This window comes from Equus quagga, chromosome 6 (genome assembly GCF_021613505.1).
Source record: "Equus quagga isolate Etosha38 chromosome 6, UCLA_HA_Equagga_1.0, whole genome shotgun sequence".
Taxonomy (NCBI): Eukaryota; Metazoa; Chordata; class Mammalia; order Perissodactyla; family Equidae; genus Equus; species Equus quagga.
In genome coordinates, this window is record NC_060272.1 from 2,405,940 (window position 1) to 2,428,737 (window position 22,798).

The 22,798-nt window shown below is 44.7% G+C and overlaps 2 protein-coding genes across 4 annotated transcripts in view; both read right to left on the reverse strand.

Moving 5' to 3' along the window:
* The window catches only part of LAMP1 (lysosomal associated membrane protein 1), a 29,853-nt gene extending 29,580 nt beyond the window's left edge, over positions 1-273 (reverse strand). For both annotated transcript variants that reach the window (XM_046664364.1, XM_046664363.1), the window contains exon 1: positions 59-273. In XM_046664364.1, coding sequence (XP_046520320.1) covers positions 59-110 — 52 coding nt within the window. In that variant the 5' untranslated portion in view covers positions 111-273. The remainder of the gene's footprint in view (positions 1-58) is intronic.
* A 9,547-nt stretch (positions 274-9,820) lies between these two features.
* Positions 9,821-22,798, reverse strand: part of CUL4A (cullin 4A) — a 57,067-nt gene continuing 44,089 nt past the window's right edge. For both annotated transcript variants that reach the window (XM_046664522.1, XM_046664523.1), the window contains exons 17-21: positions 19,600-19,713; positions 17,668-17,773; positions 17,323-17,495; positions 13,081-13,233; positions 9,821-11,435 (exon numbers count right to left, since the gene is read on the reverse strand). In XM_046664522.1, coding sequence (XP_046520478.1) covers positions 11,340-11,435; positions 13,081-13,233; positions 17,323-17,495; positions 17,668-17,773; positions 19,600-19,713 — 642 coding nt within the window. In that variant the 3' untranslated portion in view covers positions 9,821-11,339. The remainder of the gene's footprint in view (positions 11,436-13,080; positions 13,234-17,322; positions 17,496-17,667; positions 17,774-19,599; positions 19,714-22,798) is intronic.

Consider the following 22,798-nt stretch of genomic DNA (forward strand, 5'->3'; position numbering starts at 1 on the left):
CGCCCCCCCGACCCCGCCGCCGCCCCCCGGACGTGAGTACCCCGCCCGCCGGCCTCACCGAGCAGCAGCAGGAGAAGCGGCCGCCGCCGGGCGCCGCCGGGAGCCGCCATGGGCGCGAGGGCCGCGAGGCGGAGCGGGAGCCGCGCGCGCGGGGCGGTTGGGCCGCGGGCAGGGGCGCCGGGCGCGTGGGGCGGCGGTCCCGCGGTCTAGAGGCCCGGCCTCTTGGGCGCCCGCGGCTGGAAGGGGACCCGCGGCCGGCAGCGCCTGTCACGTGAGGCCCCGCCGCGCCCGTGCCGTCACGTGACCTTGCGGATCTCGCGAGAGCGTGCGGGCGCCTGGGGCCCGGCTCCTGCGAGTGCGACGTCCTCCCCGCGCCGAGCGCCCGCCTCGCACGTGACCAGGGTCGGACACGTGACCCCGCCGGGCACGTGACCGCGGTGCCACGTGACCCGGGCTGGGTGCCCGGAGCCCCCTGGTCCGCTGCGGCCTGAGGCGGAAAGTGGGCGGCGGGTCCGGGAGAGGAGGGCGGAGGGGCGGCGCGGCCGGGCAGGGGCTCCGTCAGGCCCGCCGCGCGGCGGGAGGAGAAACCGGGTTTGAACTCGGAGAAGCGCGGCGTCACCCCGGAGACCCGCTCCTCGTCGTAGGTGCAGTGGGTCGCCTGGGCCCCCTGCCGGTGGGAGGGGCCCCGGGGCCTGTCCCTGGGGGAGTGGGCCTTCCACAAGGACCTTGGTGCCGGGCTTCTTGATCTCAAGTTCATGCCTGAGGCCGGGAAGCCAAACACTGCGACGGGGGTGCTTGGAGATGGAGAAAGATTCATTGGAGTCGGCCAAAACGAGTAGCCCGCAGCCTGAGTTCACTCGAATCGGCCCCCAAGAGCGGACAGCAGGGGGTTTACAGCGCTAAGGGGCTTGACAGGAGGAGCTTTGGGAAACAGAGGGGTCCCTCCCGATCAGCCCCTGGGCAGTCTGACTCCTGGCCTTCGACCTGCCGAGGGCTCTCTCTCCTGCAAGACAAGCTCACAAATGCTCGAGACCCGAGTCAACTCTCAAGTTAAGCAAACAGCAAATTGGTTTAGTATCTACAGTCCCCTCAGGTACCCGGCTTCAACCTGAGTCCTACACGCTTCTCTCCTTCGTGGGGTTAGGAAGTTCTCCGAGTCCTGGCATCTTTAACTTTGGGGTCCTCTAGTCCGTGGTTCTCAGGGAGGATGGAAGTGGGCATTAGAAAGGAATGGAGATGTTTGAACACGCGTGTTGAATGTGTATTACAATTTGTGTTTGAAGAGTTGATGAAAATAATCCATGACCAATCTATAAATGAAAATTGGGGTGAGTTTATTCTGAGCCAAATCTGAGGACTAGCTTAGCCCGGGGAAGGAAGGGCATGAAAGAAGTGGGGTGTACAGAGACGGTAGTGAAAGAGCACGTATCACATATGATTGGAATGTCCCTTTTACAAGAGTCATGAGACTGTCGGCATAGTGACTGATGGACACAGCAGGTAGTAGGTCTGCTGTGTCAGTGGACACGGCAGGGTGGCAGGTCTGTTGTCTTGAGCTGGGTGGTCACAGGTGAGCAGCAGCAATCAATTCCTAGCCTAAGGAAAGACGCTTATCCTTAAGGAAGTACCAATGTGGGGGAAGTTGCATCTTTATCTTAAGGCCATTTGTTCTCGTCTTTGGGACACAGCAAATGCTCAAAGCAGATGTACAATGCACGCTCAATGGCCACCTCAGGCCCTTTTGAAAGAACGAGGTCAGGCCGAATTAGTTTTACACCAAATGGCTTCCTCATATATTCCAGTATATCCTATTGCTTGCCATTTGTGTGTCAGAAAACAAAACAAAAATGTTTTTTTTTTTAAACAACACAAAGTACGGAATGTAAGCTAGACAAAATCTTAGTTGAAGGGGGTTCAGCAGTTCCAGTGATTCCCAGCTGTGACACCCTCCTGAAGGATGGAGGGGAGGGCTGTGTAGCACTTACCAAAAATGTCCAGGAACACGGGTACATCCTGTATACTCCGTACATTCCACAGAAAAGGAAATCGCAGTCTCGCTGCTTCTGGAACTTTCCTAAAGTACCCCTCTTGCCCACACCCTGATGCCTGCAGGAAAAGGTCCCTTTCCTTGGTCTTCCTAGAGGTTCTTTGTGTGGTTCTTCTCTGCCTCCCTGGCTGCCCGCGCTCTGGCCACGCTGGCCCTTCCGCTGGCCTGCCTCTGCCTGGGCAGGTGCCCTTACAAGCACAGCGAGGGCGCCCGCCTCCCCTTCCCCTGACCCTGCCCGGCTGCTTCAGTTGAGACTCTGCCATCCCACCGCCTCCGGAGGTGTGCCTTGAGCCCCGTCGGCGCAGGTGTGCTGATCCTGCCTGTCACTCTCCTGCAGAGCCCTTGCTGCTTGTGGCGTTTTTTCCTTAGTTCTTACATTTGGTTTTTGTAGATTTTGTCTTCTTCCGTTGTCAATTCTTCCTGTCCAGTTTCCCTTCCCTTCCCCTCCAGCTTCTAACATATCAGCTGGAAAAAGTCCTGAGGCTGAATAAGACAAAGTAAAATGGGAGCACAGGCTCTGAGAGAGCCCGAGACTTGTTCTCTTGTTTGGGGCAGAAATGTCCTTTTACTAAAGAGTAGATTTGCTGACATCTGGTTTAGCTATTGAAACTCACTTTGGATTTTTCGTTTGTTGCTGTTCCAAATGGGGTAAGAGCTTAAGCAGCAGATTGCCAATGAAGTGAGGTGAGGTGCTGTCCACCTGAGGGGCACTGTGGGAAGAGGAATGTGGAACCTGGCATCTGCTCATACTGTCCCTGTGAAGAGTTTATCAACAATCATTTGTTTATGTGTGATATTGGTCCAATATATTGTCGACGCAAATAGTCCATAACCAATCTATAGATCAAAATTGGGGTGAGTTTATTATGAGCCAGATCTGAGGACCACATAGCCTGGGAGAGTCCTTCCACAAAGGAATGGAACACTCCAAAGAAGTGGGGTGTTCAGAGTGGTTACATACCCTCAAAGAGCACGGATCACATGTGATTGGAATGTCCCTTTTACAACAGTCACAAGACTGCCCTGTCAGCACAGCAATCGATGGACACAGCAGGTGGCAGGTCTGCTGTCTCGAGCTGGGTGGTCACAGTTGAGTGCAGCAATCAGCTCCTAGCCTAGGGAGAGATGCTTATCCTTAAGGACATGCCAGTGTGGGGAAGTTGCACCGTTATCTTAAGGGCATTTATTCTTTGGGACACAGCAAATGCTTAAAGCAGATGTACAATGCGTGCTCAACAGCCACAGTCAGGCCCTTTTGGAAAACCAAGGTCAGGCAGAATTAGGTTTATACCAAATGGCTTCCTCATACACTCCAGTATATCCTATTGCTTGCCACTTGTTTATCAATGTGAAAATGTTATTTGAACCCGGGTTGTTCCTACGAAGTAGAATGTTAAGTTCAGACATAATTGGAGAAGTTCTAAAATGTATCCTTCTTCTGAACATTCTGATGAGAAACTACCAGATTATCTTGAGTACAGAAATAAAAAGACTAATAATTGTGCTTTCCCGCCTCTGGAATTTCTGAGGCGGGGGTGAAGGGCCAGCATGGCCCGGGTCTTCAGCAGTTTGTTTGTTCTGTGTTTTAGCTGTGGTCCCTGGTACCTGCCATTTCCCTAGCCTTATTCTACATCCTTTTTGGAAATTCTGTGAGCTTCTCAAAGTCCTGTCAGCACATTATTTTTCTGCTTAGATCAGTCAGATTTCATTTCTACTGTGTACAATTTAGACTCCTTGCCCGATACATGCTGTACTTAAAATCTTCTTTTTTTAATATTATAACCTCACTAGAGACTGAAAGTAGTTTGTCAGCAGAAGAACAGAGTATAAAAACCCAGCGGTAAATGATGTTCTATGATGCTACATTTTTAAAGACTATGGGAAAGTAATACAGTTGGGTTTTAATTGTTGTTTGGTTTTCGTTTTTGTTGAATCCTCAAAATAGGCGAGGTCAGATCTATTTCTGATTTAAGGGAAGACTGGAAAACCAAACAAGGGGCTGGCCTGGTGGCATAGCGGTTAAGTGCACAAGTTCTGCTTCTTGGTGGCCCGGGGTTTGCCGGTTTGGATCTGGGGTGTGGACATGGCACCGCTTGGCAAGAGCCATGTTGTGGTAGGCATCCCACGTATAAAGTGGAAAATGGGCACGGATGTTAGCTCAGGGCCAGTCTTCCTCAGCCAAAAAAAAAAAAAAAAAGAGGAGGATTGGCAGTAGTTAGCTCAGGGTTAATCTTCCTCAAAAAAAAAAAAAAAAGAAAACCAAAGAAAATGAACTCCATGTCTTCTGATTCTTTTGGAGATATCCTTTTTTTAAAATTAAGCAATGAGGATGGTATTTAAAATAATGCCATTGAAAGTATCTTTTATACACATATCTTGTGCACATCTTTAACAATTTCCTTTTGGTAGATTCCTTGAAATACTTAAACCATGGTAGTCTTCCTTTTAGGAGGTTATGAAAAAGGAAGCCTCTTACCAAAAAAAGAACCAAAACTTTTACTTTCTTAGAAAGAAGATTAAATTAAGTTTCATTTGCAGCATGAGAAATTGTGCAATTTCAGTTATGTTCACGTTTCCAATTACACACTCACCTGGTCGCTGTCTGTGAACCCTGGGGGTCTGAGGCAGTGTTATCTGGGGCCTGTGCTTGTCTGAGAAATGAAATGTGGTTAAGCAGAGCCTTTTCCTAAGAGTGGAGCATGCAGAATGGGAACTGAAATCTACATGAAGCCACTCTTGACATTTGTAACTCGTGGTTGTAAGTCAGAGGGGAGGGGTGGATTTCACAACAGTTCCGTGCTGCCAGTGCAACCCAGAAGCTGGCAGCAATAGGCCAGTGTGTCAAAACTTTGTTCAAATTACGGCTGAGAAGGCCGTAAGCAAAAGTAGGAGTGTGAAAGAAGATCTTCAGACGAGCGCGTAAATTCAGACGTGTGTGGCTTGATACCTGTTACGAGGCTCCTGTAGTCTTAGTCATCAGTTAATCTGGCCCTTGTCTGTTCTTGCTTAATAAAAGAAAAGTGTAAGACCAAGACAGAAACGTTAAGAAAGATCACATGGCTATGACTCCAAGTAAAAAAAGCCTCGATTAAGGAACCAATGTTTTTTGCCTTCTAGTTTCTGTTTACTATTTACTATCTGGCTCTTTACAGACAAAGTTTACCAACCCTGCCCTACACATGAGGGAAGAAAAAAGAACTTTAAAACTTTGAATTAGTGCCAGGGCCGGCCCCGTGGCCGAGTGGTTAAGTTCGTGCGCTCTGCTTCGGCCGTCCAGGGTTTTGCCGGTTAGGATCCTGGGCCGGGACATGGCACCACTCGTCAAGCCATGCTGAGGCAGCATCCCACATGCCACAACTAGAATACACAACTATGTACCGAGGGGCTTTGGGGAGAAAAAGGAAAAATAAAATCTTAAAAAAAAATTGAATTAATGCCCTCATCTCAGAGTTTCAAGAAGATATTGTAGCTGTAAAAAACCCCAAACCAAAAAACAGTGTACTATTAAAATTGAGAAATCAGAAAACAAGGAATGATAATCTGATAGAGGCCACTGCCAGAAAAACTAACCAGAAACAAAAATGGAGCAGTCTACTGTAGGGGTGCGGAGGGGGAGGCCAGGCACTGTTGGTTTTCGTTATAAGATCTTCTGGCCTATTTGCTTAAGACAAGTTCCTGTTAGAGAAAGTGAGAGCAAAAAAGCCAGAGGGGAAGATGCAATATAGAAAGTAAGTGAGAAACACTTCCCAGAAAGAAGGAAGTCACGAGTCTTCTGAGGAAGAAGATTCGCTGAGGCCTGGTGGACAAGTGAAAATGGGCTCAGATCGGGACACATTCTTGTGAAACAGAAAAACTCAGGAAGAGAAGATTTAAAAAGTCTTGTGGGAAAAAAAACAGGTCCATTACAAAATGGCATCAGACTTTAGAGCTGGAAGCCAGAAGACTATAGAGCAGTGCCTTCAGACTTCTGAGGAAAATGATTTTGAACCTAGAATTTTATATGCAGCCAAACTATTAAGCGTAAGTACAAAATAAGTCAGACAAGCAAAGATTAGGAAAGTTTGTCTCCCATGCATTCTCTCTGAGAAAATCATCTAAGGGTCTACTTTAGTAAAACAAATTGGGAAAATAAGGAAGACTGGGATTTGAGATGTGGACCTAAAGAGGAACGGAAAGGGGCTTCCAGGACCACAGCTGTGCAGCCGATCTGGAAACCACATGGTGCGAACGAAGAGTGTCAGAGGGTTCTGAGGAGAACATCTTCAGGAAGAAATTGGATTCATGCAAATAGTGAAATAAGAAAATCGCTGATCTTAGTGATAAGACAAAGACGTGTTTCTTTTGCCAATAATACCAATGAAAAACTCCAGGGAAAACAGGCGGGCCTGGTGGCCTAGTGGTTAAGTTTGTGCACTGTGCTCTGGCGGCCCGGGGTTCACAGGCCTGCATCCCAGTCGTGGACCCAGCACTGCTCAAGCCACGCTGTGGTGGCATCCCACATAAAATAGAGGAAGATTGGCACAGATGTTAGCTCAGTGACAGTCTTCCTCAAGCAAAAAGAGGAGGATTGGCAAAAAAAAAAACAAAAACAAAAACAAAAACTCCAGGGAAAACAGAAAGCTGGACAAGAATGCCACAGTCCAAATATAAAGCAAGTTAAAACATGACATGAATTTTGAGCATTTGATGGAGTATGGAAAAAGATAGTTCATTTGTCTCTGATGATGAGAATATTCTTAGAGCTGTGGCGGTATAAGATTACTTCACTGTCTTTGGGCTAGGCACACTCCTTGGTTCTAGGGTGAATTCTAATATAAAAAATGAGTTTTCAACTTTGAAACAAAATGTACAAAGTTTAATTATTAATATAAATATATAAACATAAAAGTAATCTGATAAGAGCCATCAGAAATTGGGAGAAAGGAGAGGCGGTGAAATCATGGGGAAAAATATAGGCCCTAATTTCCTCATTTTCAGGGTAGACATTCTAAAGAAACAGTAAATTCATGGATCAAGAAAATGGAGGTCTCAGTGTATTATTTACAATAAATATAGAACTAAAAATGATACAGTTGGCCAGACTGGGAGGAGGGGGAGGAGGGGTGGTAGAGTTCCTTTGGGTTGTGATTCCTCATCTCTTACGGGGGGATAGGATGCTGTAGGGTATGGTAGGTGGAGCCATTTTGTTTAACAATTTGTGATTGGTTTTATTTACAAACATCGTTTTGATAAAAATTCAAACAGTGCAGAAGGGTGTGCAGTGAGAAGTGTCCCTCTGACTCCCGCTTGCAGAATGCCCTGAGGGGCAGTGCTGCCATCCCAGCTATGCCTGTCCCTGTTCCTCCACACACGGTGTTGGTGTGAGTGCACCGTCCTGCTGTCCTATACCTTTCTTCTCTCACATCACAGTATGTCCTGACATGCGCACCGTCTTAGTGTCTAGACGTCATTGTGGTTAAAGCTTCCAGAACACAGCATCATACACGTGTGGACGGACATTTAGGATTTTTTTCTATACATGCCATTATGTTACCAGAAGTCATTCCCTACGAGTGGCAATGTGTCATAGGATACTTGCCTAGAAATGGAATTTGTTGGGTCAAAGGTATGGAGGTCTTTTAGTTTAAAATAGATTTTAAGTTTACCTGAGAAACCATGATCCCACATCACGATTGAGGGCCCACTTCCCACGAGAGCCCACGAGAGCCCACAAGTTCTGACCCCACCATGCCCCACGTCTCTGCTGACCTTCCATAAGGAGGCCCACACGCCATGTCCTCCACCGTACCCCCAATTTCCCACCTCCCCCAACCCAGCCCTTTCTGCTGACCTCTCAGAACTCAGTCTCTTGTCAATAAAACCCCGTCTCTCGAACATTCGCACCAGGTGTTCCTTAGAAAGAGTATTCCTCTTCCCCGCCACAGTCTGGCGCAGGGATGGCCCAGGCGGCCCACGCGGGCCAGGGCCTCTTCAGTTCCCATGGGGAGGTGGGCTGTGCAGTCTTGTCTCTCCTTCCAGACTCCTCAGAGAGTTACTTCTCCTCCCCTGGGGGAGTCATCAGAGGGGACAGAGACTGGGGTTGTTGGCCAGCAGAGCCCCATCCCTGTCCTGATGCTCCACCTCCGTCCTCTGCCCGAAGCCTCTCCTGAGGAGCCGGCCTTCCCTGAAGCCCAGCACATGGGGGCTGTCCTGTCTCTGGGCCTGGACACAGGGAGGGGCTTCCCTGTTGTCACTGTTTCCTGCACTTACCGAGGGCCATGACCTTCCCTCTATGTGGGGGTCACCTCCAGGCCCTTGGTCACTACCTGTCACTCACTGGTGGTTCCCTCCGCTGCTCCCATCATTGCTTGGACCCATCCAGTTCCTGTCTTTCCAGCTCTGATCTCACTTCAGCCCCCTCCTCCTTCCCCAGACCCTGTAATGGCCACAGCCCCACAGAGAGTGCTGACCCGTTCCCCTCCTCATGGGGCTGATTCCAGGGTCCTTGTCATAACCAGCACCCCCTGACTCTCAGCACCCCACAGACAGACCTGGCTTCAGCCTTCGCCTGCTGGTCGCACTCCTGCCCAGCCTGCCTGCATCCAGACACTGGCCAGCCGGGGCCTCTCCTACTGCCGTCCTCTCCCGGGTCAGTAAGCCTCTCTACAAGACGATGCCCAGACACCTGCAAAGTTGCTGAAAAGGCTTGTCCCTGCATTCCACTCTTGCTCCAGCTGTCTCATTCATTTCCTTGACATCATGGTCTCCTCTGTTCCCATTCTCTTAAAACTCATCTCACATTTATCATTCTCTTTTGAAAAAAATGGATCTTAATTCACGATTCGACTTTTTTCCACTGAGTTAAAAAAAAAGTCTGTTTTCTTCTTATGAATTCATTTTTTAAAAACTCTTAAATCTTTGACCACTTAGAACTTGTTAGTATGAAAAATGAGTATAATTTATTTGCTTTTCTCAAGGTGGCGACACAAATTTTACATTATTTGTTGGAAAGTCTCCCTTTCACTGACGTGCTTTTCAGGACACCACATTCCAGTGAATTTGGTTTATTTGTTATTCATTTGCTCTGTGCAGAGGCCCGCGGATGTGCCCGCAGATGCCACTTCAGTCACACCGTGTCCGTGATGATGGTTTAAGCGGTTTCTGGCTGTTCTGTCCCATTGGGTTTTCAGTTTTAATGTTACAATCACCTCGTCTCTGTTTTGAAGTAGGACATCTGACATCTTACAGTACTGTCTCAATAAATGTTAAGAATACCCTGTACCTTTCACTTATTCAGGTTTTCTTCGTGTTTCTAAATCATTTTAAAATGCTTTTCATATAGATATTTTCTTGTTTGTTATTAGGTTATTTTATAATTTTCTGTTGCTATTGAAAAAATGACCTTCCACTATATTTTGACTTTCCTGTAAATTTTGTGTTCAGTAAAAACTTACTGAATTCTTTTTTAGCCACAGCTTTGCAGTTGCTTCTCTTAGATTTTCTGGGTGCACAATCAGTCATCTGTAAATAACAACTTTTTTCTTGCCTAAGTGCCTTTTCCTTTTCAATCAATTTCCTTTACAATATTTGTTTTACCACTTTAACCTTTAACTATAATAAAACACTAAAGGAAACTGCATACTTTGCTCTTAATCACCGTGGAGTCAGGGCCGGGTCTGCAATGTTCTGCTGGGTGCCGTCTTGTGGAGGACAGGACAGAACCACCACCCAAGGGGCTGGCCTCTGATGTACGAGGAATGGATGTTAAGTTGCTGAAGAGTTATGAAGAATGTGTAGTTTGCATAACACAAAGTTTTATTAATCTAATTTTAAGGCCAATTAAACTAATTTTATTCAGAGTAAGTCTACATTAAATTACAATATTAATAATCTCTAGAGACAATGAACTTAAAATAGAAGAAGTAGAAATCTATTTGGTCTCTGATAGACCACGTATTATAGAACTCACAAATGAAAATTTACAAATATAGAAATAATGATGATACTTAAAGAGTGAGGATTTTCATATGGAAACCCATAAGATGTCATATTTTAAACACGCATGTTTCAAAAAGGGAGAATCTTTTAATAATTTAGCACAAAATCAAATTATATAAACTTGGTATATTCCAGAAAATATTGCTTTAAACACTTATACCATGATCAAAATTCCTTTGGTAGCTTTTAATCAAAATGAAACATGCTATTATGTAAAATATAAAGTACTTTTAAATGTTATCACAAAAGTGTCTTTGTTATAGTTACCATACCAACATCATCATCCGCTGTTCAACCTCACCTATACATACACAACATGAAACCAGGTGCCAACAAAATCCTTTTCCTCCTTCGACAAACTAACCTCTGCTTCACATATCAAGACTTTAAGTCCCTATAAAACTTTCTACAGTGGTTACAGCACAGGGAACAATGACGTCCCTGCACGTGACTGTAAAACCAAACCTCATTACGGCAATCACACAAATACTGCAATTAAAAATCAAACAGCAGTTACCCCAAGGCAAAAAACAGGGACTGCTAGACTCAATCTTAGGATGGTAAACACAAACACCCCATCCCCCAAACCCTTGAACAGAAAAGTCACAAATAACTCAGTGGAAATGAAATAAGACACTGATGGGTTCACCGTGACAGACACATCAGACCCGACGTCTCTTGGCACATCAGAGATCTCACTGAGAAACCTCATTATGAAACAATCAGTCATCAAAGTGTAAAACTTGCTGAAAATAAATGAAACAAACAGATGCCAGTATTTACGTTGCATAATTGATTAGCCAGTCTTGAACACTGACTCTTCTTCCTAATGTTCACCAATTAAGGGCTCTTGTTTTCAATCTAAGTGTCCATCAACTGAGACAGCTTGTCTTCAGGAATCCCTAAGTAATCTTTGTAGCTAAAGAATGCAGCATGGAGGGTCTTTTTAATTGTGCATTCATGATCACACACACAAAAACAAACCAAACTTTCAGCTTTTTGCCACAAAAAAAGCCACCTTAGAAAGAAACCTCTTTTAACCAATATCTTCTTGTCCAATCTCAAAAGCCTTTGTGCACAGAGCAACAGAAAACATTTAAACGCTGAAAAGAACAAGAGGAAGAACTGGAGGAAAAAAGATACATGTGCCTTTTGCAAATCCTGGAGCCCGAGAGCGGGGTGCAGGAGTCGTCTCCTGTCCTAATCCAAGAGCATCCAGGCTGCTCAGTCCAGAAAGTCCTGGAAGCAGTGCAGCCGGGCTCCGCGGCTCGGAAGGTACATTCTCGCGTCTCACTGAGCAACAGCCGGCTGAGCCTCAGGCCACGTAGTGGTACTGGTTTGGATTGTCTTTGTCTCTCTCCATATAGTCTCTGTCTATAAGAGATTCAATTCTCTTTTTCAAGTCTCCAGGCTAAAAGAGAAAAACAAAACCCCCCAATTATAGTGGCATTAAATTTACAAACATAGAGAAATATACATATCATGAAGTCTGTGATTCTAATTATGTACATATATTACATATATAATCATATTTACATACAAACTATTTATAATTATAAAATGAATAGAATAAAACTCCCTACTTCAAGGACAATCTTAACAAGATCTCTTGATCAAGTGCTTCCATGTGATTTTACTGTCAGAGCCAGGCTTCCTGTGGGAAATGCAAACACATCACTAAGGATTGCTAATGAGCACGTTCCCATGGCTGGTCGTATTAGGTAATGCATTTTTGTTTGTTTGAAAGGGACATCTGATAATGTCTCAGGGCACTTTCATCCTTTGTAATGTCATTTCTCCCAAAGTACTATGTTTTATTATTACATATGGTGCGTATATATATGTATGCATGCCATATATAGCAGAACCACAGACTCTGAGTGTTCCCCTGTTCAAAGTAGACAAATGAATTGACATGTCTGCCCAGGAAAGGGCCTCCGGCTCTGCTGTGGTGGGAAGCACGCTGAGGCTGACATTTATGAGCAGACTTCTCCCTGAGAGGGTAGGCTCTCTCTTCCAAACAGCAGGACGTTCTAGTCAGTGATAGATCACACATCTTACAAGATGCGGCTGAAACCCAATTACCTATCAAAGCAGAAGAGGTGCTGTGGCCGGCTGTACACCTTACTCCCTGCTGAGTGTTTTCTTTAATTGCCAGGCCTCACATCTGCAAAGGGAAAATTGGCACTGGCCCTGGCTCGTGGTAGGAAAGAACGGTGTATGCAGCAGCATTCTGTGACCATGCAGAGTACGACAGAGCACACGTCACTTCTGGAGGGTACAGGAGCCCAATGTTGGCTGAAGTCAGCTGGCACTCCCCCCAGCCACTCCCATGTCGACTCACTGGTCCACCTCGTCTTGACTCCCCTGGTGAGGGGGGAGGGTCAGTGGCTCTTCCGTCAGACTGGACAGCAGGGAATAAGGGAACTTGCACCCCAAAAGCACGTGCAGCCAGGTCTCACGAGTCCCATGCATTCTAGGTGGGTACACATGCTCTCAAGAGTTCTTCATGATGCTCCCCCAACTTACCTGTGTCCACATACAGTCAAGGCAGTAACTCTCAATCCGGGAAACATGCACGGACCGAAAGCTTTTAGTGTGGACTTTCTTACATGACAGCATAGAGGAAATATTACTCAGGTAAAAAACGCTGTCCTGCTTGTAAAATGCTGAGTAACTTAGTTGTTAAAATGATTTCCTTAAAATCTTGTGATATAACCTGAACTGCCACAACTATGAGAAAAAAATGTGTCCAGATTTCCATGCAGTGCCTCTTCCCTTCTTAAGGTCTAAGCAAGGTCAATCTCCTTGCAAGTGCGAGTTTAGGGGTCTATCATTCTTACAATGGTGACGAAGAAGCTTCAGGATCAAGTCCCTACTATCATCACTTGCCAGTTTTTCTACACTTAGTGTGTACACAAAGGTAAATTTTCATCACAAATGACCACTGACAATGTAGGACAAATGAAATGATTCTGAAGGTATTGAGAACTGAACATGCTTTGCCAATTGGTTAGTACAATAACACAAGTTTAATTAAGCTAATATACATTTACCTTTACTGGAAATTTCAGCTGATTATACAATTCAGAAACTAGAAGGTTATGACCAAGTGTCTTCCTCATCTTCATTATTCTGACGATGGCAGCGTCAATCTGATACTGCCGGTCCTGAAACACTCTCTCAGTGGTGCTGACTTGTTCTTCAACCTGCACGAAAAAGAGAAAAGTGAAGGGTACAGATACATTTCAGTATTAATTATTTCATAGGATAAGTCTGATGAGAAACTTTTGATGCAAAGAAAGGCCAAACTTTGGATGAATCTTCTTGTTACACATTTTTATTTGTTCTAGTAAAAGCTAGCTTCCCAAGAACAGTGCAATTTCAGTACCAAAACTTGAAAAAGTTATATGTCTTTTATAAAAAAACTGCAAAACCCCTATATAATCCTGGATTAAACATTTGCTCAAAAGTTAGGAAACCTACTAATCTAACTGAGATCATAACAAGCATTTCTGAGTTAGATTATGTGGTCATCTTGATAGATGCTGCAAAGGCATGATAAAATTGAAAATCTATTTTTGATTTAAAACAACTTTAGCATATAAGGAATAATTAAAAAAAAAAAGAACCTGAACATGATAAAGAAGTGTTATTAGAAACAAGTAGCAAATACTGGTAGCCACTTCATGTTAGTCACACGGCAGCCTGATGGGGTCTGCAGATGGGGGGGGCGGGCAGCGGCAGGGAGGGGAGGCAGGCATGTAAGTATGTTTCAGGAAGGGAGGACCCAAACTTTCCTGTTTTCAAAGGGGTCCATGACCCCATAAAGGTTAATGTTCCCTGTACTACAAACAAAACCTCAGGAAGAGAAGGGAAAGCCTAGTCTGACCACTGCTGTTTCTTAAAAGTATGACTTTTAGAGGTTCCAGCTATGCGGTAAAAGCACAGCCTAAAGGGGCACAATGAAGAGGAGCGGACACCTGATCTTTATTTGTAGATGAGCTGCAGAATCGAAAATCCAAGAAAATCGAATGAAAAACCATCAAAGCCAATGAGAGTTTCGTGAACTGACTGGATACAAGATAAATGCACAAAGATAAATGGCGCTACTATCTACACACTGCCAACAGCTAGTTATACGTGTAAAGAGAAAACACCCCCTTTACAGGGTGCCAGCATTTCACTGGCCCTTCAGGCTTAAAACCTTTAGTACTTTCCAAACCCTTCCTAAGTCTGCCCGGTCTCCCTGTGACCTGGCTCAGCTTCCCTTTGCGGGAAGCCTTCTCTGACCACAGCTAACAGACTGGGCTTCCCTGTGCTTCTCCATCATAACCTTTCCCTCAGTTGTAATGAGTTCATCAGCGTGTGGTCATCTGGCACCCGTCTGCTGGACAAGACTGAAAGCTCCTTGAAACAGAGACTTATTCTTTATTGCTCAGAGCTGAGTTTTCAGGGCTTCAAAGAGGACCTGAACCACAGTAGGTGCCTTACCAGTATTTGTTTAATTATCAAATAAGAAATATGCAAAACTCATAGAAGAAAACTCTGAGGTAGATAAGAGATTTATATATATTCATATATATATGAATATATATACACACACACACACAGGTATGAATCAGAATATTTAGTATGATAAAGATGAAAACTTCAGGGGCCAGCCCGGTGGCGCAGCAGTTAAGTGCGCACGTTCCGCTTCTCGGCGGCCCAGGGTTCACCAGTTTGTATGTTGGGTGTGGACGCGGCACCGCTTGGCAAGCCATGCTGTGGTAGGCGTCCCACATATAAAAAGTGGAGTAAGATGGGCACGGATGCTAGCTCAGGGCCAGCCTTCTTCAGCAAAAAGAGGAGGACTGGCAGCAGATGTTAGCTCAGGGCTAATCTTCCTCAAACAAACAAACAAAAAAGACAGAAACTTCAAATTAACACACTCTGAATAAAAAGTCAATGTTCTTATTTGGAGGGGCAAAGACATGAGAAAATCATTTTCATGTTCGTTGGGAGAAAAAATTTATAGGAATAAGTACATTAATTAAAAGAATTTGGGCACTGGCTATGAAATAGGTCAACAGACTCTGCAGTACAGAACTGAGAGACTGACCCATAACGTAGGCATCTGCTGTGCAGGAAAGGTGGTGATTCAATTAAGCTGTCAGAGAATGGTGTTTTCAATTCAGCTTTGGAACAGAGAGGGGTCGGAACGCTTTCTGATACTAAAAATAATTTCTGCGTTGCTCAAAGAAAGATTTAAATGTGAAAACTACTAGGAAAATACAGGTAAATATTTTTAAAATTTTGGATTAAAGGAAGGTCCTTGTGATCTCAAGTCAGAAACCATAAAGGATAAGACAACATTTGAGAACTTAAAATTTTCATATGGGGAAAAACCCTCTCAAAACAAAAAAATTATCTGTTACAAATGACAAAAGGTCAATCTCCCTAATATATGATCTACTAATTTCTGATAGATATATGTGCCTTGAACAATTAATTAAAAAGAGGAAAATATAAATGGCTAACTATAAGAGAGCAGTGCCAGCATTTATAAAGTGCTTACAAGCACCTGCCCAAGAGTTTTATAAACATTATTCATCAATTCTCAAAACCTGAAGTAGTATTATGCCTATTTTAAAAGACGAAGAATCAAAGACTGGAAAGATTACGTAATTCATATAAGCTACTAAATGGCATAAAGATGCTGAGAGGAGTCATAGGAATTCAGACTAAACCGGCAGTGAACGATCTTCATGCCTGTGAGAACAGGTGGGCAGGGGCAGGTGGAGGGAGGGCAGGCACTCTCGTGAGACTGGACACTGGAATCCAGTAAAGTCTGCCATACTGTAATTTGGAAGAGTGGTGAATCTAACGGAAGGACAGCTTCTTTGACCCAGCCCTTCCAGGGCAAGGATTTTATACTAAGGAAACAGTCCAACAGGCACAGAGAATGTCTAACGAAACCTCATTTCCAGCAGGAAGAAATGGAAACAACCTAAGTGCCTTTCCACAAGGGCACTGCCAGGCTCCCGCGGGTTCACACAATGGATTCTCCGCTCCCATTAAACACTGAGTGCTGACAGGGAAACGAGGCCGTGATGAAGAGTAAGAACAGGGTACAAAACGGCACACACAAACGGCATACAGAGAATGATCCCATTTAACAAAGAAAGGTTTATATATGTACATCACCAAGAGCTGCGGTGGAAGCAGTGGTGCTCCCCAGGAGAAAGAGATGACAGCCCCACTTTGAAATTATAACTCCAAAATTTTACACCCTTTAATCACTCTGTTATAAATTCCCAATAGTAAAAAGATGGATCAAAGGATATATGCATTTATCTTTAGCATGTATGTCAAATTCCTCACTAAAAATCCTGTACTAATCCAAACATCTTTTAAAAAATAAAAACATAAAAAAGGATGCCTGTTTTCCTATCTACTTGCCAACAGTGGCTATTATCAAACTTTTAAACATTTCCAAAATTGATAGATGAAAAATGGAATACTATTTTAATTTCAATTAAGGAAGATTACTGACAAGAATGAACCTCCTTTATATATTTATCCTTCCATATTTCTTTCTGTGTAATCTGAACACATTTTCCGACTGGGCTACATATGAACCCCTCTTGGTTAGTGAAGCAATCACTGTCTACTGCTGGAGGTAGGCATTTGTGACACCACCTGTCTGAACTGACCTCACTCCTCATTCCCTCACATGTATAAGCAGGGCATGGACATCCTGCTATCTAAGTGGTGCCGGGGGTGCAAGGGTGTATGCATTAGGAAAGGCCTGAGGGCAGTGGTCCAGAACCTGCTCTGGCCACCTGACATGAGAGTCTGTTCCAAGCTCCAGACACTCCAGCTGTACGCAGATCACAGATACGGCATCAGTGGGCCACTTCCACCCACAACCCTCACCCCTCCCACCCCAGGGCCCTGGCCAAGGCCGAGCTGACAGAGTAGCTGAAATGTGCTGTACAAAAATAAAAAGTAAGTCCCTGGTATTGGAAATGACATGCTCCCTATGCTAACAGAATCTGATATAGGAAGACCTGACTTACACCATTTTTGTGAACAGAAGTGACAACTATTAAGTGCATTTCTTTCTATCATTCCTATTATGAATGTAAAGTTAATGAAAGCTACATTAAAACGAGTACTATTATAAACATTATGTATTCAAATTAGGTACTTTAGAAATATGCTTCAGAACCCTACTTCAAGAAATTACTATAAAAACTAATGATTCTTTAGTGAATACTCTGTTAAGTAAAAACCAGAAAGTTTATACATACTGTTTCCTTCATCTGAATTTGATTGATCTTTATTCGAAACAACTTGTGCTTGAATTCTCCATTAAAAATGAATTTGTCTCCATCTTCCACCTCCTTTCCTTTGGGACTTTTAATCAGAACTCGTGCCTTGCCACAGGCCAGAGACTGCAACGTTCTTCGCAACTCACTGTCCTCTGCATGGGGAGGAAATTTGGGCACAGGTCAGTGAAAATGAACTAGACACCTGACACAAAGAAACCACGCCCTCAAGTTGGCCAGCAGAGACTGAGTCCATTCTTAAACAAGTAAGTGTTCTAAACATGAGGACATTCAGAAGCTGCACATTCACGAAGGGGCTTTTCATACCTATCCCGGTGGCTGTTTTTATTTCTTCAAAGCTGAACTCATCTCCTTCGTTGAACATGAGAAGCACCAGCGTCTGGAAGAGGGACACCTGGAACTCCTTCTTTCCCTTAAAGAGAATGGACACGCCACATGTAAAGTTGTGTGTGCACAATCTTCAGAAAATTTTAAGAGGCTTCTTTCTGCTCTCAAACTTTGTTGGGGGAATGTGAGAAATTACTAACTAGCCACCAAATAAGAAGAAATTAAGTTACTGATTATACAAGAATAAAATGACTCAGTATTCCACTTAAAAGTTCTTCTTTTGAAATAGTTTTTAAAGTAGTAAGAAAGTTCTTCAGCAAATCAGGTTGAACAGAAGGTACTATTGTTACTTGAAGTCAGATGTTGCTGACACCTGTCTAACAGCGCCCTTCCGTCCTATTTCTAGCCAGCCAAGGTCCTCTTAGTGGCAGTGGGAACGCTCCTGGAGTGGACAGAGCATGAGAAGATGCAGTAACAAAACCTGCATGGAAGGGGAAGCTGGCAAAAGATCCAGCCAACACCTCTGTTAAAGAAGAGTGACCATACGCAGCACATGGACCATCACAAACCCTCAGCCCAGCTTCCCGCTGCATGTGCCTGTGATGCACACGACCAACGCAAGCCTGGCCTTGGACCTCACGTGATTTCCCGCTGCTGTTCAGAGTCCCCACTGCAGAGACTGGCCACATGCTCGCTGTGTGTGTAGAAGCATGGCAGGGATGACGGGGTGTCCTGTGTGAGCACTCCACACTCAGGCCTTGCCCATGGCAGGGCAGAACCGCAGCCCTGCGAGCATCCTGTAGAGGCTCAGTTCTGAAGCTGGCCAGTAAGGGGGTCGTGCAATTCAACTCTCATCGTACCCTGAAGAATAGTACGTGTGGTTTTATGTATATAAGCCTGCACAATAACACACAATGAAATATGGTATGTATAACTTATATGTAATTGTGTATATATGTATATATAATTTATATGATAACGTACAGAGATAATGTATTATAACAGCTAGCAAAATGGGAATTTTGAAATCTTTTTTGCTTTGTATTCATAATTGAATTTTATTTACAAAACTGAAGTTAAATGCAAATATGAAGGGACTGTTCTGTGATGTGCTTCTTTCATTCACCAATACAATGTATGCATTTTCCCCTCTTAAATGGGCACTTTTAATAGCAGATCGCAATGCGTACCCTTATCCATCCACCTGTGAAAATGTCTTATTAAGATGAATTCGCAGAATTGGAACTACCGAAACAAAGCATGTGGTTCTAGAGGTTTTGAGATGCACTGCCCAAACACCCTGGAGACGCTCACGCCCTTGCTCCAGAGGGGCGCACTGCTGTCTTGTCCGGCCTGGCCCCAGAAATCCCGTGGGTCCAGCAGTGCCGCTTCGCTGCCTTTCCATCTGCAGCCCTTTGGTGGGCAGAGAAGTAAGTGCGGCACGTTCTCATCCATTTTCTAGTCTTGCTTTTATGAGCCGCCACTTCAGTCTTTGTGCTTTTTTCAATTAGGTCAATGCTTTTCTATTCTTACTGATTTTTTTTTTAAGATTTTGTTTTTCCTTTTTCTCTCCAAATCCCCCCAGTACACAGTTGTATATTTTTAGCTGTGGGTCCTTCTAGTTGCGGCATGTGGGATGCTGCCTCAGCGTGGCCCAATGAGCCGTGCCATGTCCACGCCCAGGACTCAAACTGGTGAAACCCCAGGCCACTGAAGCGCAGCACACAAACTCAACCACTCAGCCATGGGGCCGGCCCCTCTTATTGATTGGAATATTAATCCTTCAACTGTTTAATTTTACTGACCTAGAAAAGAAAGTGCTTTTCTAGGAACAGAAGTTCAATCACAATTTTAAAAAATTCTATTAATATACTTACAAAAAATAAAATATAAACGAAACAAAGAACTTACTTCCTTAAACTCTGCTTTTAAAACAGCATGCCCCAACGTGGTTTGCCATTGAAGTTTTCGACCACTGTGCTTTCCGAGATAAAATGTCTTAAATACTTCCTGAAGTTTAACCATCTGTCAATCACAGGAAAACAACAAATTAAATTATGCTAAACACCACTAATCTAAAGAACCACATACTGTTCAATTTATAAAGTTTTTATAACTCTTCACAACTGAAAAGATCAGTTCTACACCATGACAGTTATTTTTCTGGATTCTATTACCTATGAAAACGCCTACCACGCTAGGACATTGGGGTTTCCCCTCACACCCAGATAATGCTTGAACTGGTGTTTAACGTACAAACATTATGCTCTGCAGTCTGCACACCCCACCCGGAGCTCCCCTTGGCCAGTGGCATAGAACCAGGACGAAAGGGGCCGTCCTTGGGGGACACTGTCTGCAGGCCCAGCCAGCCCCTGCCAGGTCTGAGCTCAGGCTCTCACCTACTCCTAACTGCTCTCAGGGCTTTGGCTGCCTCACCAGTGAGCCCAGGCACGCGAGGCCCCACGGCACGCTGCTGCGAGGCATGACGTCCAACACTCAGGACAGCCCGTGTGCAGGAGGCACGACATGAGCCAGCCACTATTTTCACTGTTCCTCATTTCCTGGGAGGATTTCTCACACCTTCCAGACTTTCTGCTGGTGTTACTGCTGTCACCTCACTTTCCGTTCCTGAGCTCCTCATCCTCCCCAGTGTCCACGCCTGCATCCTGCTCTGATCTAAGGACCAACTCTCTCATCTCTCTGAGAGGGTTGGTCAACATTTCCTGGTACACTCCAGGTTTCCTCTGACTTCCTCTCGCTGGTTATTTCCTGTAGTTCCTTTCACATCCCCTTCACTCTGCACCCAGGATGCCAAATCCAATGGGCTCTCATCAGGCTTCATCTTGTGAGATGACCCCTTTCCACGCAGCAGGCTCCTCTTGCCCTCCTGGTATCTGGGACACTTGTCGCTTGCACTTCTGTGTCTCTCTGATGTGTGTCCACGCCTTCTGAGTCACTTCTGGCCTGTCTTCCAGCCCACTCCACACAGGCTGGCACCCCTAAGGTCCGGCTCCTCCCATTCTACACTCCGCACATTCCTTGTCAGTGTCCTTGGCCACTTTCAAGTTCTTAGGATAAACAGTGAAAGGTTCCCATGGCTTACCAAGGCCCTTTCCTCTGGAACATCTGAACTTACTGGCCTGTCCTATGCCTCCCTACCCTGGCTCTCCATGGTCCCTTCCTCCATTTTGCTGAGCGCACCATCTTATCCTCCCTCGGGTTTTCACACACCTTGTTTCCCCTACCAGATCTGGGGACGCCCCTCCCACCCACCTCACTAACAGTATCAACTCATTTTTCAGAACTGCCTCCTCAGAAGCCTTCTCCCACGCTCTTAACTCTGATAGCATTCATAACAACTTATTCACAAAGAGGGCAGGCCAGGTCTGGCTTTTTCACTGCTATGCCCCGCACAGCCTCATAAGCTGATGCCTGCTGCTCCTGGGCCCGACAGGCCCCTCAGTGCCTCTGAGGTCTGTCCAAGTGGTCCCTCTGTAGGAAATGTGTACCAGCTCATGTCTGCTTGGCAAACATCTCTTCCTGCTTCAAAGCTCAGCTCAACAGTCATGATCACCCCACAGACCCATTAGCCATCTCCAACAGCATCAAATCCCAGGCATGATATAATTTTGTTTCTAAGTGTTTCAGTATATACCTAAAAGATAAGGACTCTTAGAAAACATATCTACTACATCCTATCACACCTAAAAAATTAAAGTGGATAATGTGATAAACCTCTTAATGCATACCTTTCCTAAAAATTATTTCCTTGAGATTAATTCCTAAGAGTGGTAATAATAATGATTATAATTAGGTAGCAGCAGCTAACACTGGGTGCTTAACTCTGCTAGTTACCATTCCAGGCTCAAAATGGATCAAAGACCTAAAGGTAACAGCTAAAACTATAAAACTCTTAGAAGAAAACATAGGGGTAAATTTTCACGACCTTAGATTTGGCAACAGTTTTTTAGATATGACACCAAAAGTACAAGTAACAACAGAAAAAATAGATTAATTGGACTTTATCAAAATTAAAAACTTTTGTGCAAAGGACACTATCAAGAAAGTAAAAAGACAGCTTACAGGACGGGAGAAGATATTTGCAAATCACTTATCTGATAAGGATCTAGTATATAGATATATATAAAGAAGTCTTACAACTTGACAACAGACAATAGAATTGAAAAATGAGCAAAGGACATGAATAGGCCGTTCTTCACAGAAGATCTACGCCTGGTCGATAAGCACATGAGAGAAGCTCAACGTCATCAGTCATTGGGGAAGAGCACATCAAACCAAAAGGAGATACCAACTGGCACCCACTAATATGCCTACAATCAAAAAATGGAAATAAACCTTGGGGAGGACGTGGGCAAACTGGAATCCTTGTGCACTGCATGGGAATGCTAGTGGTGTGGATGCTGAGGAAAACCGTGGTGCGGTACACAGTGTGTGGCAGTTCCTCCAAGTTAACCAGAATTACCCCGCGACCCAGCACTTCTGCTCCCAGGGATACGCCCTAAGAACTGACATCAGGTGTTCAAACAAAAACCGCACACTCATGTTCACAGCAGCATTATTCACAACAGCCCAAAGGTGGAAACAATCCAACGCCCATCAGTGGATGGCTGGATAAACAAAACGTGGTCTATCCATATGATGGAATATTATTCAGCCTTAAAAACTAATGAAGCACTGACACACTGCAACACGGATGAAACCTGAAAATATATACTGAGTGAAAGAAGAAACATACTCAGACACGAAAGGCCACACAGTGTATGATTCTGTTTACATGAAATGTCCAAAATAGGCAAATCCACAGAGAGAAAGCGGATCAGTGGCTGTCCAGGTCTGGGGCGGAAGTGGACTGGGAGTGACAGGATCATGGGTCCAGGGTTTCTGTTTGGGATGATGAAAAGGTTCTGAACTAGACAGAGGTGATGGTTGCACAATTTAACGCTACTGCACTGCACACTTTAACATGATGAGTTGCAGGTATATTTCACAATTGAAAACACCATACAGTACGGTAAGCCTCAGACTTCTTTTGCTGGAAAACAAAAAGGTTCTCAAAAATGCAGGGGGCACGTTAAAGGACATGGAGACA